A 14072-nucleotide genomic window follows, 5' to 3' on the forward strand; every position below is an offset into this window, starting at 1 on the left:
GGTTTTTTTGCGGTATGCGAGCCTCACTGTTGTGGCCTCTCCCGTTGCAGAGCACAGGCTCTGGACGCACAGGCTCAGCGGCCATGGCTCACGGGCCCAGCCGCTCCACGGCATGTGGGATCTTCCCGGACCGGGGCACGAACCCATGTCCCCTGCATCGGCAGGCGGACTCTCAACCACTGTGCCACCAGGGAAGCCTGAGATAGTGATTTTAAACAACTCTTTTGAGAAGTTTTACTGAGAAATAGGGTACTGGAGGTATAGGCCATGAAGTCAAGGGAAGACTTGTGTACATGTGGATGACCTTGCAGTTTGTTTGTTGTAGGGACATTTATTCATGTAACAAATACTTAGTGAGCATCTATAGTGCACCAGGCGTGGTCCCGTCACTGGGGGTTTATCATGATCATAAAGGGCTTGAGCCCAGAAGGCTCCTCGGAGAGCTGCTGTTCTAGGTGGGAGAGACAGACAGTAAACAATAAGCATAATAACAAGTCATGTAATGTTGGGAAGAGATACATGCAGTGGAAGTAAAAGAAAGTAGAGCGAGGTAAGTGGGCTGGGAGGACAAGGGGGTGGGTGGCTCCCGTGGAGACGTGGTCTTAGGGAAGAACAGAGGGTTCACTGTGCCCACCAAGGGGCAATACGGGCTCAGAGGCAAGGGGGCAGGTGGAGGGGTGGTGAGGACTTGTGGAAATTCTCTTCTGCTTATTTCTGTATTTTTTTTAAATAAATTTATTTATTTATTTATTTTTGGCTGTGTTGGGTCTTCGTTTCTGTGCGAGGGCTTTCTCTAGTTGTGGCAAGCGGGGGCCACTCTTCATCACGGTGCGTGGGCCTCTCACTGTCGCGACCTCTGTTGTTGTGGAGCACAGGCTCCAGACGCACAGGCTCAGTAGTTGTGGCTCACGGGCTTAGTAGCGCCGCGGCATGTGGGATCTTCCCAGACCAGGGCTTGAACCCGTGTCCCCTGCATTGGCAGGCAGATTCTCAACCACTGCGCCACCAGGGAAGCCCCTATTTCTGTATTTTTGATTAAACTATTTCCCATGACTCAAAATACAGTTTGTGTTGTTGGTCTTATGCTGGGTGATTGGTGTAGAATTTCTTTTGCTGAAGCTCATTAAAGTTAGCCCCTCACCCTCGGCAGGGAGTCATTTGCTCTAAACTTAACTCGAATGCTCCTGAAGTCCCTTGAAGCCAGGGTTCCAGTTAGCAGAGCTCTCTGGTCCTAGAAACAACCTTCCGAGGGCTGCTATGGGCGGCCTTCCAGACAGGATTGCAGGAGGGATGTGGGATCTTGCAGCGTGTAGCTTTAAGGCTCTGTTGCCCACCTGTCATGGATCCCGACTGTGGGTTCCGTTTCTTAATAGTTGAAATCGAACTGTTTAACTTAATCTTTAGAATTCCCAAAGCAATGACCTGCGCTTCTTCATGAGGTAAACATTGCAGCCCACGAGACCCATGGTTTGCATGCAAAACATGTACATGGAAATATTGGGGTTTTGTCTCTTGTTATGTAGGGCAAAGCGAGGTGCAGGATTAATTTATGTTTCTCACTCGCTAAAGACAAGAGGGAGATTTCGTTCCGAAAAGGCAACTGGAATTTAAATATGGGTCTCTGGATCATACAGACCTTGGTAGCAGAATCCTTATAGAGACGTTTTAGAAGGGAGGCAGACCCAGTATCCCCCTCCAATCCACACCGCGGTGCAGTCTCGCCACGCCCTCATTCCCATAGTTTTCATGGTGGAGGGAGAATATGACTGGCTGACGACAGCATTAACCTTTACCACATTCTGCCTCTTCTCCTTTTCAGAGATGCCATCACAAAAATGAAAGATGTCTACCTAAAGAATCCGCAAATGGGAGACCCCGCCAGTTTGGATCACAAATTAGCAGAAGTCAGCCAAAATATAGAAAAACTGAGACTGGAGGCCCAGAAATTTGAGGTAGGAAAAAGCTGTTGTGGAAAAGCTTTGTTGGAAAAAAAAGAAATAGAAGTGGGTGTAGGGGGTCACGAGATGCATATGGTTGTAAATCGCCAGCGTTTCTTTCCCTGCGAGAGATGCGGCTGGAAAAATCAGGTGTCTCACGAGTTATGATAAAAGGAAAAAGACACTGTCATCCACTGGGTGTTCAGCTTTTCAGCATATCCTATTTTAATGGTGTCCCTTACAAGGGACGCTATTTAAGGTCATATTTGTATACAGTGTTCGTTGTTTTTTTTTTTTCTTTTCATCTAAGTGTTTCACTTAAGTTGTTCTGCTTCATCTCCTGTTGACAGGGGGTATAATTGGGAATATATAGTTGTCCATCATCTCAGTGAATCAAAAAGACAATTTTTAAAAAACCATTGATATTTGTAATTTTCTTGTAATGTCTTTGCCTGGCTTTGGTATCAGTGTAAAAGTTTTCAAAATATATTCTGGATGCAAATTCCTTTTCAGATCTATGATTTACAAATATTTTCTCCCATTCTGTGGGTTGTTTTTTTACTCTCTTCAAGGTGTCCTTTGAAACACAAAAGTTTTATTTATGTTTTTATTTTTTTGGCCATGCCACACGGCTTGCAGGATCTTGGTTCCCCGACCAGGGATTGAACCCGGGCCACGGCAGTTAAAGCACCGAGTCCTAACCACTGGACCGCCAGGAAAGTCCCCAAAAGTCTTAATTTTGATGGAATCAATTTTTTTTTCTTCTATCACTTGTGTTTTTGGTGTCATAGCTAAGTGACCAGTGCCTAATCCAAGATCACAAACATTTATGCTTATGTTTTCTTCTAAGTTTTATAGTTTTAGCTTTTATATTTAGGTCTATGGTTCATTTTGAGTTAATTTTTGTATATGGTTGAAGGTAGAGGTCCACCTTCGTTCTTTTTTATGTTGTCCCGGCACCATTTGTTGAAAAGGCCTTTTCCTCCTTGAATTGTCTTGGCCCCTTTGTCGCAAATCAATTGATCATAAATACAAGGGTTTACTTCTGGGTGGGGGTGGGGGGGAACATTGAAATATGTTATTGTTCTTTCAAAGCATCCATTGTCAAAAGATGTTATATGTGAAAACCAATAGGAAACACACATAAGAAATGAGGAAGAAACACAAATAATAAATCTTTTAAGGAGGGAGCGGGGCACTCAAAAGCTGTGGGCAGAAGGCTTCTTTTTCCCCTCGAAATGTAAAGACTACAGAGCCTGGAAAAATAAATTAGTAACTGAGCATTCCAACCAGAATAGATTATTTCTAGCAATAAAAGGTCAAATATGGCTTTTTTATTCTTTCTAGAATCTGTCAATAAGGTATTAGCATTTGAGATTTTAGAACCTAGAAATGTCCTTTTCTGATCATTTTGATTCTTTTACACTATTTCAAATGTTGCTGAAGATACTTTGATCTACTTTGATTTCCTATGTATGAGTTTTCTTCACTATTTAAAAAAAGAAAAATGTTACACTCCTTAACGAAAATGGGAAGTGTGGCTTTCAAACTGAGTCATGGCTTAAGTGTGGCAGGACCCTCATGTTTCCCAGTGTGACCTCATGGTCACAGAATTCTTGGAACCAGAAGGAACTAGAAGTGACTTAACCAAAATCACACAGCTGCTCAAAAAGCCCAGGAGTATAACGGAGGCCAGTGTCTTTCTGCCACATTATGAGCAGTGGCTAAATATAAGTTTGCCTGTACTTCTCCAACTCTGCCTTTGAGTACATTTATACAGTCAAGGCACACAAACTGGAGGCTCTGCCCCCACGGGGTCCTTCTCCAGTCTGCTTCAATGACCAACGAGCAGCCCCAATTTGGGGCCTGAAGCCTGCATGGTCAGGCCCTCAGCTGAGCTCAGACCAGTCTTTCATGGCTTCTGTTTGCAGGCCTGGCTGGCCGAGGTTGAAGGCAGACTCCCAGCACGCAGCGAACAGGCCCGTCGGCAGAGTGGCATGTACGACGTGCAGAACGCCCCAGCCGTCAACAGCTGTGCACAGGATCGCGAGAGGTACAGTATCTGTGCGGCGCCTGCTGTTGTTTGGCTTTGTATTTATTTCTCGATTCTGGAATCAGAGACGAGCCCAAGGTACCTGTTAGATCCCAAGCGTCTGTGATGTTTCCCACGGCGCAGGTGTCTAATTCCCCGTGGATGGTGCCCGAGCCTGCGGGGTGATTGAAGACGGTCCTAGTTAAAACCGTCGGGGGATGGGGACGGGGGCGGGTTGCAAGCACTTTGCTCCCGCGGGGGCTGAATTCAAGTCCTCGCTGGGGTCAGTGGCTATAGTTGCTGTGTGTCTTGCTTTCTTGAGCAGCCCGGACGGCAGTTACACGGAGGAGCGGAGTCAGGAGAGTGAGGTCAAGGTGCTGGCCACGGATTTCGACGACGAGTTTGACGACGAGGAGTCCCTCCCCGCCATAGGGACGTGTAAAGCTCTCTACACGTTCGAAGGTAACACTGCGTGTCACCTAATTCCCCCGCTTTTCGTGAACTGTCTGAGTCACTCTGCTCTTTCTGTGATCAGGCTTTCTTTTGAAGTCATCCAGAACTTTCCCTCATTGCTCTTTTGCTCTGCCCGTGGTATCTGTGATTATGATTACGATCTGGTCGATGGCTGTATAGTTTACCTTTGGGTCTGTACTTTCGGACAACTTTCAGTGAGCTTCACTGAAGCAGATAGTATGGAATAACGATTACTTCATCCATTCATTCAATACTTAAGAGAACTTCTGTCCTGTAAAGACCCCTGAAAGGGTGGGAGGCAGATGGTATGTTCTGGCAGCCACCTTTGGAGGAAATAAAGCAGACACACGGAGAGAGAGGGCCGCCTGCAGTATTCACCAGAGGACGGGTACAGAGTGATGGGGGATTCCCGCGAGGATGAGATCACTTCCTTAAGGGCATTTGGAGAACTCTCCGTGCTGAAGTGTGTCAGAGGCACGGGCACTGCCAGGCATGGAGCGAGGAAGGCGTGGGGTTCGTATGGCTGGCGCTCAGGTGTCTTAGGTGGTAAGATGAGGGGGTAGGCAGTGCCAGTGGGGGGTATGGGTAACAGAAACATCTGGATTTTATCTGGCAGACGTCGAGAAGCTACTGAAAGTATTTGAGCAGGTTGTTGACACAAGCAGAGCTGTACCTTGAGACATTTAGTGTATGTGTAGGATCAGTTAGAAGATACGGAAATTGGTTAGAAAGACTAGCCTAGTGTTTCCTAAACTGATGAGTCTTGAAACGGCATCTTGCAGGATGCTGATAAGGATGATGTGAAAGAAGCAATCAGAACTCAGATCATTTTCAGAAGCCCTGGGATAAATGAATTTCTTTACCGTAGGACTTTTTTTTTTTTTTTTCTTTTGGCCACACCTCACAGCTGGCAGGATCTTAGTTCTCTGACCAGGGATTGAACCTGGGCCCCCTGCAGTGGAAGTATGGAGTCCTAACCACTGGACCACCAGGGAATTCCCTTTACTCTAGGACTTTTAGAGCCTTTAATAAACTAAATATTCATTGTGACAAAATAAGAAAGAGAAGTACCAGGTTAAATGTTCCCGGTTTTACTTCACGTCCACACCATCCCTCTCCCCCCCGCGCCCACGGTACCGCTATTAACAGCCCCCTAAACAGTCTGCCTTTCAGGACACTGCTTGGGTGATGGCAGCTGGTCTTTTGAAATTATCTTAGCAAATGGTGTTCGGGGCCTTGATTAAGGAATGGCTGCAGAGATGCTGCAGCCAATAAACAAAGAGGGGAGGAAATCACAAATGATCCCTGAAGTTGCATTCCTGGGATGATGGAGATGGCCATTGAAAGGGGAAAGTGGGAGGAGGATCTAGTTTGGGAGGAAAAACAGTGAGTCCGGGTTCACCCCTATCGCGTTCCACGTGCCCGGGTACCATCAAGGTGGAAATGGGCTTCAGGCAGAAGGCCAAGTGGAACCTTACCTCAGACGAGAACCAGAACAGGAGAAAGAAAAGTCGGGGTGCTGTGTAAAGAGATGTAATTGACGCCATAGGAGTACCTTCAGGGAAGAGTAGAGAAGCGGACCCAAGATTTCCTCTGCGGAAAATACCTCCTGTTCTGGGAGGGAGGAACGAGAGGGCTCCCAGGAGGAGTTAGAAGAGGGTCCTAGAGAGACGCAAGGTAAGGACCTGGAAGCTTCTGTGTGGGAGGAGAGCAGAAGGGTCAGTGCATCCATCTTTTCCTACACTTGTTTCCTCGTTGCAAAGCTGTGCTCTCAACCCGGATTTGACAAGAAACCTAAAATACTCTGATATTGCTTTTTCAGGTCAGAACGAAGGAACCATTTCAGTAGTTGAAGGAGAAACACTGTACGTTATAGAGGAAGACAAAGGGGACGGGTGGACCCGCATCCGGAGAAATGAAGATGAAGAGGGTTATGTCCCCACTTCATACGTCGAAGTCTATTTGGACAAAAATGCCAAAGGTGCTAAGACTTATATTTAATACAACTTAAAAAAAACCAAAAAAAACAAAAAACTTTAAAACATTGGAGTTGTTTCTCCCCACAACTATGACTGTTACAGGCAGTTCTTCAAAAGACTGGATGGGGAGCATCGCAGTTTCTTTTAGGGACGAGGTGGACTTTCAGGCATCTTACACCTGAATTTCCTGGGCTGGTTTTGACGATAATCAAGTTTCACTTGCTAATGACATTTTACTTGGAAAGCTGCCAGCTGCCAATGTACAACTGTGTCCTTTGAAATCTGATAAACATTTCTTCTTGGGCAGCATCTGTAGATAACCGAAAAGTTGCCTTCTAGCTTCTAATCCGTATTTCTGAGTCTAAAAGTCCGTGCACATCCTAGGGCTGCAGAAGACCAGTTCTCTTATTTATATGTAGTATCTGCCAGAAATTGAACTACCTTAGAGTGTTACACTTTGTAACTTCATAAACTGAACTACGCTAGTTTGTTAAATTTTACAGTCATTCACTTCGAAGGAAGTCATCAATGAAGTATAGAATAAGTAAAGAATAAGATTGGTACCAAAAGTGTGTATATTTCCTTAAACATGTTTAAGATAATTGTTAGATCACCGTGTTTTCAGGTTATGTCTATATGATCCTAAACAACCAATTGAAATATGGAAAACTTTGGTCGATCAACCAGTTGATTTTTACATATGACTACTGATCTTCCTTCCTTCTGCCAATTGACAGAGTCGATCAGATGTGCTGGTGCTGTTTAGATAAACTTACATAAAAACAGCTCACTTCATCCTGTTCTGTTGGGGATTTTGTGGGAGGTGGAGCTGTATTCCGCTCATACGTGCCCAGGTGGGGCTGTGAATAGACCCTTGTAAGCAACTGCTTCTACACACAGACCCCAGCACGTCACTTTTCAAGGGTTTTTGGTTTGATTTCTAATCACTGGCATCTTTAAGACCCAAAGTGTGAATTTACTGAAAATTGTTTTAGAATTTCTAGCTCGTTTTGTGGTTGGGTCACCATCTTAAAAGAATCTGGGTCACATGGGGATTTGTATTTTTAAATTGGCAGGATAGGTAGTGAAATTGGTGACATGCCCAATGGTTGTGCTCATTTCTAGAATCTTCCCTGAGATCACAGAGAACCAGCTAAAAGTGAGTCAGAATAAAGGTATGGGGTTGAGATTCTCTTTATTTGGCTTTGAAAATTATTTATTCATGTCCTTCCTACTCTTAAATAGGAAATTAGCTCCTTGCTTCTACACCGTGGGCTCCTTTTAGAACATCAGATCAATTTAAAGCTGATTTTAAAACTGGCAGCAGCACCTCAGGGGTCTAGGAGCTGGCAGGAGTTACGGGGCTGCTGCAGAGTCTAGCAGAAAGCTCTCTTACGTCTCCCGAGGGCCGCCAAGATGGAATTTAGTAACCTTTACTTAATGACTGTCTGATTTGTTTTGTTTTGTTTTTTTGCGGTACGCAGGCCTCTCACTGTCGTGGCCTCTCCCGTCGCGGAGCACAGGCTCCGGACGCGCAGGCCCAGCGGCCATGGCTCACGGGCCCAGCCGCTCCGCGGCATGTGGGATCCTCCCGGACCAGGGCACGAACCCGTGTCCCCTGCATCGGCAGGCGGACTCTCAACCACTGCGCCACCAGCGAAGCCCTGACTGTCTGATTTTTAAAACACTTTTTATTTTGAAATAATTATAGATTCTCAGGAAGTTGCAAAGATAGCGCAGAGAGATCCCCTACATCCAGCTTCCCCCAGTGGTTGCATCTGACACAACTGTGGCCCAATATCAAAAGCGGGAAATCGACCCTGGCCAGCCTGATTTTTTTAAAGTATAGTTTTGTAATTCAGATTTCTTTTGCTTTATTATGCCTTTGCTGCCGTAATATTGATAAAGCCACTCACCCTGACCCCAGACCTCTCAGGAGAATCATTTCAGTTCTTCCTTTTAACTACGGCAGCAAGAAAGTCAGCTGACCACGGGGATTTAACGAGCAGTAGGTGGTCACAGCTTTGGGCAGGTAACCAAGTGGATTCCTAAGATATTCAAACCTAACCTTTCTATCCTGTGATGAACTCATTTCCAGACTGTGAATTATTGGAGACAGCAAACTAAGCACTGAAAAAGTCTTAAAATGAGGCAGGATAACATTAGTCTTTTAAAAGCCTGACTTGAAAAGTATGGCATTCCACGAGGTTGGTTGGTGTTGTTTCTTTAGTTTTTCCCCTGCTCTTTCAGGAAATAGCTCAGCTGGCTTTCGGGGATGGGACGGGCGATTTGGGCACATAAAGTATGATCATTATTTTAGGTTGTATGCCTCAGTACCTTTACCAGATGAATCTATGTACTAGCGACTCAACAGTGAAAGGTATTTTGTAGTTTCAGGTCCATCTAGTCAATGCACAGAGGATTAGCAAAAGTCTTGATTCCCAGAGAATCACAAATTTCCGTTTCCACCCAAAGTATACTTGATGTACTTCCAACAGTTATCTGTTAAAATAAAAGTAGCAAAGTCTCAGCTTGTGTACAAAGTTTTCTCCTTTTGTTTAGAGATACACTTAGAGGTTAATAATGTATGTCGAAGCCTTCCTTCCCTGCCTTGTTTATAAATCTGTTCAGCCTGCTCCATAAACACTGCCCTCCCCTTAAGCCCATCCCAGGTGGGCGGGGCTGCTGCTTTCCGAGGCCCATGACTCAAAAGGAGTTGTTTTATTGTCCGTAATACCAGTGCACTTTTGTGTGTGTGTGGTGTCTACCATGTGACTATTTAATAATTGCCAAAATAGTTAGACTAGAGTAAGTTCCAACTGGTCAACTGAATTGTGACTGTCCTCTTTTATGGTTTTTAATTGCTCTCTGTGAAATATATCCATAACTGCCCCCCGCCCCAATAGATTTGTATATACTGCAATAGAAAAACTAAAAGGATTACTTGAATTCGTTGTTTTAATGTTTTACTCTTCTTTCTGTTTGTTTTATTGGTGATTCTGATGTCTAATGACCTTTTTGTTTTTGTAACCGCTGGGGGAGCCGGAAGGACGGTTACAGTGGTAGCTAGGTCCCCTGCCGGCTGATCCACACTTGAGTTTATTGTAGACACTTGGGTTCTGAGTAAGTTTTGTTTGAATATGGCCAACGTGACTGTTTCTCTCTCTCATCTTACAAGAAAAGAATCTGTCTGGCACCTTTTAGTTGTACCCTCGTATCTGCCTCTCTAATAAACGTTATATTTTTCTCAGTGTTGTGTATTTTAAATGATTTTCCACCTTTCCGAGAAAATTATTCTGTGTAATCCGAGTATTTAACTCTTTCGTCTTCAATAATGGGGAATTTTCTAGCCAAATGCTTTTCCAAAAAAAAAAAAAAATCCTACCCTTTCCCCCTTTTATATGATGACACCTCTGTTTCTCACCCTGTGTTCACCTCCGGGCTTGAGGAGTCTGTCTCCTGTTTCTCTTCCGTCCCCTCAAGATGAAGAACTTTCACTGTTTATTGCTGAGTAAACGCTGAGTGACAGATTTTCCTTTTCACCAAAGATGTCGCCTTTTACTGCCAAGGAACTGAGAGTGTCAGTCGGAGGGAGAACCAGGCCTTTGGGCTCCCGGCGTCCTTCTGGGAAGCTGGTTTCTTTCTCTGTCTCAGAACTCAATTTATGAGAAAGATGAGTTCGGGTGCGTGGGTGCATCATCTCCTGGGCGGCTTCTCTTACCCCTGAAGGAAAGACTAGCTGCTCTGATTGCAGATAAAACCGTGAAAGTTCCTTATCTCCGACTCGCCCCGTGGTAACCCATTGCTCTCAAAATGCTCCCTCCCCTCCCCCCTCCCCAGGGCCGTGCAGTTTGCTCTGAGCTGCAGAGTGCCCGCCCCTGACCTGCTGCAGCCGCTCTAACAGCCTTTTCCTTTCTCTGTCTTTTGTGTTGTAGATTCCTAAAGATGGTTCCGGGAGCCAGAGCCTCGGGAGAGCCTTCCCAGGAGAAACCTTCGGCCTGCTTGTCTCCACAGGCCTGGGTGCCCGCCAGCGCCTTGGGGCTCTGCTGGTGTGTGGCCCTCGGAACCTAAGCCTGAAGCGACATCCATCCCCACGTGCAGCTGCTTGCCTTTTTCTTTCTTTTCTTTTTACAGCATGTTCCTCGTAGCCTGGTTCCTCCCCTGGCCCAGCCTGGCTGCCTCTTGCGGGGAGGTCTGTCCCTGTCTTGGTCCCCGTCCAACTCAGGGCCACAGAAGGTGGCTTGACGCGTGGTCCCTCCTTCCCGGGCCTCGGCCTTCAGTCCATCTGGCGCATCCCGGCCTGTCCACAATTCACACTGTGCCTTTCGTGAAAACTTTGCCACTGGTCTCCTGGGGAGACAAACCGAATCTGAACAAGGAGGGTCAGGCCTGCACCAGGTGGACTGGGCACCCGAATGTCACTCATGTGTCCCTGTGTCCTTTACGTTAGAAAATACTCTTTTCCCAAGTCCACTGGGTATTCGGTGGTCCTTTCTTGACTGTGCGTCCTCACCTCATAGTAAACAATTGGCCCTTGAAACGTTTCACAGCCTGAGAATGTCCGTGGCAGGCACTGGGGCATGTACACGCACATACACACACGTACACACATTTTTGTTTGGGGCCCTGTCTTCAGTGGCTTGGAAAAGTCCACAGCGCAAGTCAAATTACAGCTCTTGGGCCAGCCCTGCTGCCCTGCCTGTGTCCACCTTTCACGGGGTCAAGGAAGGCCCCAGCCCACCTCCTCCCCGTTGGCCACCTGTTGATGAGAACTGCAGATCGTGAACGAGCGTCTCACCTCTGCATTAGCTCATTGCCAAGGGAAGACTCTCCCCTTTCCATGAAGTCCAAGATCCGCATCTTAGGATTCTAGTGTTTTCATCACCAAAGACCCTGTGCTTCTTCAGGTCCATCAAGTGATCCTGTGGCTACAGCTTCCACATTTTCCCACCTGCTCTCCAGGCCAAGTGGAATTAATCAAGTTTGTTTTTTGAGCTAAATTTCCTTCCTCTTATGGATCTTTGAGGAAGACATGAGGTCATGTACCCTGTGGTCACTCATGCCTTAGAGCAGCATAGCTTCTCTACTTATTCGGTGCAGAAACAGCCCAGAGAAATCATTGGCTGTGAGTTTCTGTGAGCGAGGATGCCGTCAGAAGCCCGAGGATGCCACCAGGCATCTTTCCTCTTTTGTTTGGCTTTTGGTGACCAGGAGGTCGCCTTGAGCATCCTCACTGCTTCTCAACACTTAGGAATCAAGACAAGGACACCTTACAGGAGCCGAAGGGACAAGGACAGAAAGGACAGGTCCTGAGGGTCGGGCCTTTGTTCAGTGGTAGGAAAACGGTTCCTCTCGGCAAACCAGGGTTGACCACACACCAGCCTCTGAGAGTGGCTCAGTCAACCCTTGGTGACAAGAAACCAAGAGGGAGCAAATACCAAGGGCAAGCAGGGGAAGAGGAAGTGGCTTCAGGTTTGAGCAAGCGTGAGACACTCCCTGGCTCTTTCTTCCCCAGACTGAGCCTCTGCAGCTGTGGGCATCTGAGGGCTGCTCCGTTAACACCCAAGGGGCGGCCCCATTGTCACACACGCCTCAGTCCCATGAGAGGACTGTCTTGGCAGATGACGGTGAAGCCAGGATGCCAAAGGGCAAGGAGAGTCAGGGCCTCACCTGTGTCCCTGCAAACCAGCAGGTGCATGGTTCCTATGGACAGTCCCAGTGGCAGGGTGACCGGGTGTCTTCAGGAACTTGTGAATCTCACCAAGTCAAGCTGCCCACTCTTCACTCTACAAGGATGCTAAACATTTTTTAAAATCTGATTTTAGAGCCTTGGGAATGCATGTGCGTTGCATCTTTCATATTAGGGGTCAGGATAGATGAATTTCTTACAACCTAGGGGAAAAGGCATAAAGTGCAGTAATTTGTTCTTTTAATGTCTGTTAAACCCAAAATAGAATATGCTGGTATCCTCTTGTATCCCCTGTGCCTTTTTTTTCTCTGTACCACCTGCGTCCAAAAAAGAATGGATAATGAGTGCTTTTCAATGTTAACCTTGGTGTTTGCTTCTCTGACAGTCTGTGTGGCTACGGGGAAAGGGCAGTGCTGTACCAGCTGGGCTTAGTAAAGGAAATAAGTTATTATAGGATAGTTGAGATATATAATTTACTCTGGGAATCCTACTGTGAAATCATCTATATATTATTATAGAGCAGTTCACGTAGAGTAGAAACGTGGAATTTCCCATGTGCTTCTTTCTCAGCCTTCCCTCGTATCCACTGCCCGTCACTTCTCCACCAATGCTAGGATATTGCTGTGCCGTAAGAATAACTCATTTTTAAAGAAGCTACCCTGAAAATAACTTAAACAAAATGAAAGAGAGGAGCCTGTCGCTTACCCAATTTTTCCTTTGCAGGATAGGAAAAATAAAAAGGCATGGAAAGCTGTAACGGGATTTTCCTTTGGGTTTATATCACGATCATCCTGAAGCTTTTGGGTGCGAGCAGCCTGTCTCTCCAGCAGTAGCGCAGAGGCCTCTAACGCCTTTTGGTAACATCTGTAATTACTGGGGAAAAGTTTACTGAACATGAAACAGTTATGCTGATGCTAAGTATTTTTCCAGAAGTGTCGATTTCACACTTCCTAATGGCTCGGCCTCCTGTGCTTATATCAAAAAACTTTAAAACGTGATCCAAAATTTTATTTTAACCTGGTGTCGAGCACCTTTAAACTTCTTGGTTTATCTGTGTGTGTTGCACTAATTCTACACTTTGGAGGCATTTCAGTGTTGTAAACGGCCCATTGCCATCGTAAAGGTTATGGAATTGCCCATTTGTCTCTGCAGATGGAATTAAACCAAATAAACTGCTTCCATTGGAAGGCTTATATTGACCTTGTAACTATATGTTAATCCTCTAAATGTTAAATAAAAGTGTAACTTCTGGCACGGTATCGCGGGACTGTTCTGTTGCACAAGAGGCGACCCGGGTCACAGAAGCAGTCAGAGTCCCCTGGGCTGGAGGCTGGGCTCCGATCTGCATGTCACTGATTTACTGTGTCAACTGGTGTCATGGTGCCATCTGCTTTGGGAGGGGCCTGAGACCCAGGGAGCTCCAAATTCCAGCCCCGCCCACTGGGGGAAGCCGTCAGAGACCTCAGTGATGTGGGATTCGGTTGATTCAGTGCAGGGATTTGGGGAGGCTCCTTAGGTCCAGGCCATTTTTTGTGCATGCAAATTCAGCTGGCAGCTACTCTGGGGTCTTGGGGACCCTACTGTGGGGACTGAGGGGCCGGGAAATCGCAGCGGGCTTGCGTTTCATTGGCGGTCTGGTGTCACGAGTGCTCAAGCCCACCCTCTCCTTGGCAGCTTGGCTGGAATAATCACTGGTTTCTGTGAGGCCACGGACAGCGTGCAGCGTTTAAGGGTGAGGGCCTCGTGCCTGCGCCAAGCGGCTGCATGCAGCCGGAGGGAGGACCTCTCCATACCCTGAGTTGAAAATCTCACCCCGGGCTTTGGGGGGAAGACTGGTTCATGCCCACACCTCTTTGTTTCCTAAGGCTCTTTAGAGCTGATTTAGGAAGACAGTTGTTGAGGGAGTGAAATATTAAGTGAGCAGGGCGGCCTAATGCCAAGTGCCACTCACTTGTGGAGGG

At 46.5% G+C, this 14072-nt stretch overlaps 1 protein-coding gene across 7 annotated transcripts in view; it reads left to right on the plus strand.

The window, feature by feature from the left end:
* Positions 1–13370, plus strand: part of FNBP1 (formin binding protein 1) — a 135896-nt gene extending 122526 nt beyond the window's left edge. For 3 of the 7 annotated variants that reach the window (XM_060101643.1, XM_060101646.1, XM_060101647.1), the window contains 5 exons: positions 1820–1952; positions 3869–3990; positions 4292–4431; positions 6266–6424; positions 7548–9672. In XM_060101643.1, coding sequence (XP_059957626.1) covers positions 1820–1952; positions 3869–3990; positions 4292–4431; positions 6266–6424; positions 7548–7579 — 586 coding nt within the window. In that variant the 3' untranslated portion in view covers positions 7580–9672. Of the gene's footprint in view, positions 1–1819; positions 1953–3868; positions 3991–4291; positions 4432–6265; positions 6425–7547; positions 9673–10357 lie in introns of those variants that run through there. The other 4 variants (XM_060101644.1, XM_060101649.1, XM_060101648.1 and 1 more) reach the window with 2 other exon arrangements.
* Positions 13371–14072: the final 702 nt, after the last annotated feature.

This window comes from Mesoplodon densirostris, chromosome 6 (assembly GCF_025265405.1).
Source record: "Mesoplodon densirostris isolate mMesDen1 chromosome 6, mMesDen1 primary haplotype, whole genome shotgun sequence".
NCBI lineage: Eukaryota > Metazoa > Chordata > Mammalia > Artiodactyla > Ziphiidae > Mesoplodon > Mesoplodon densirostris.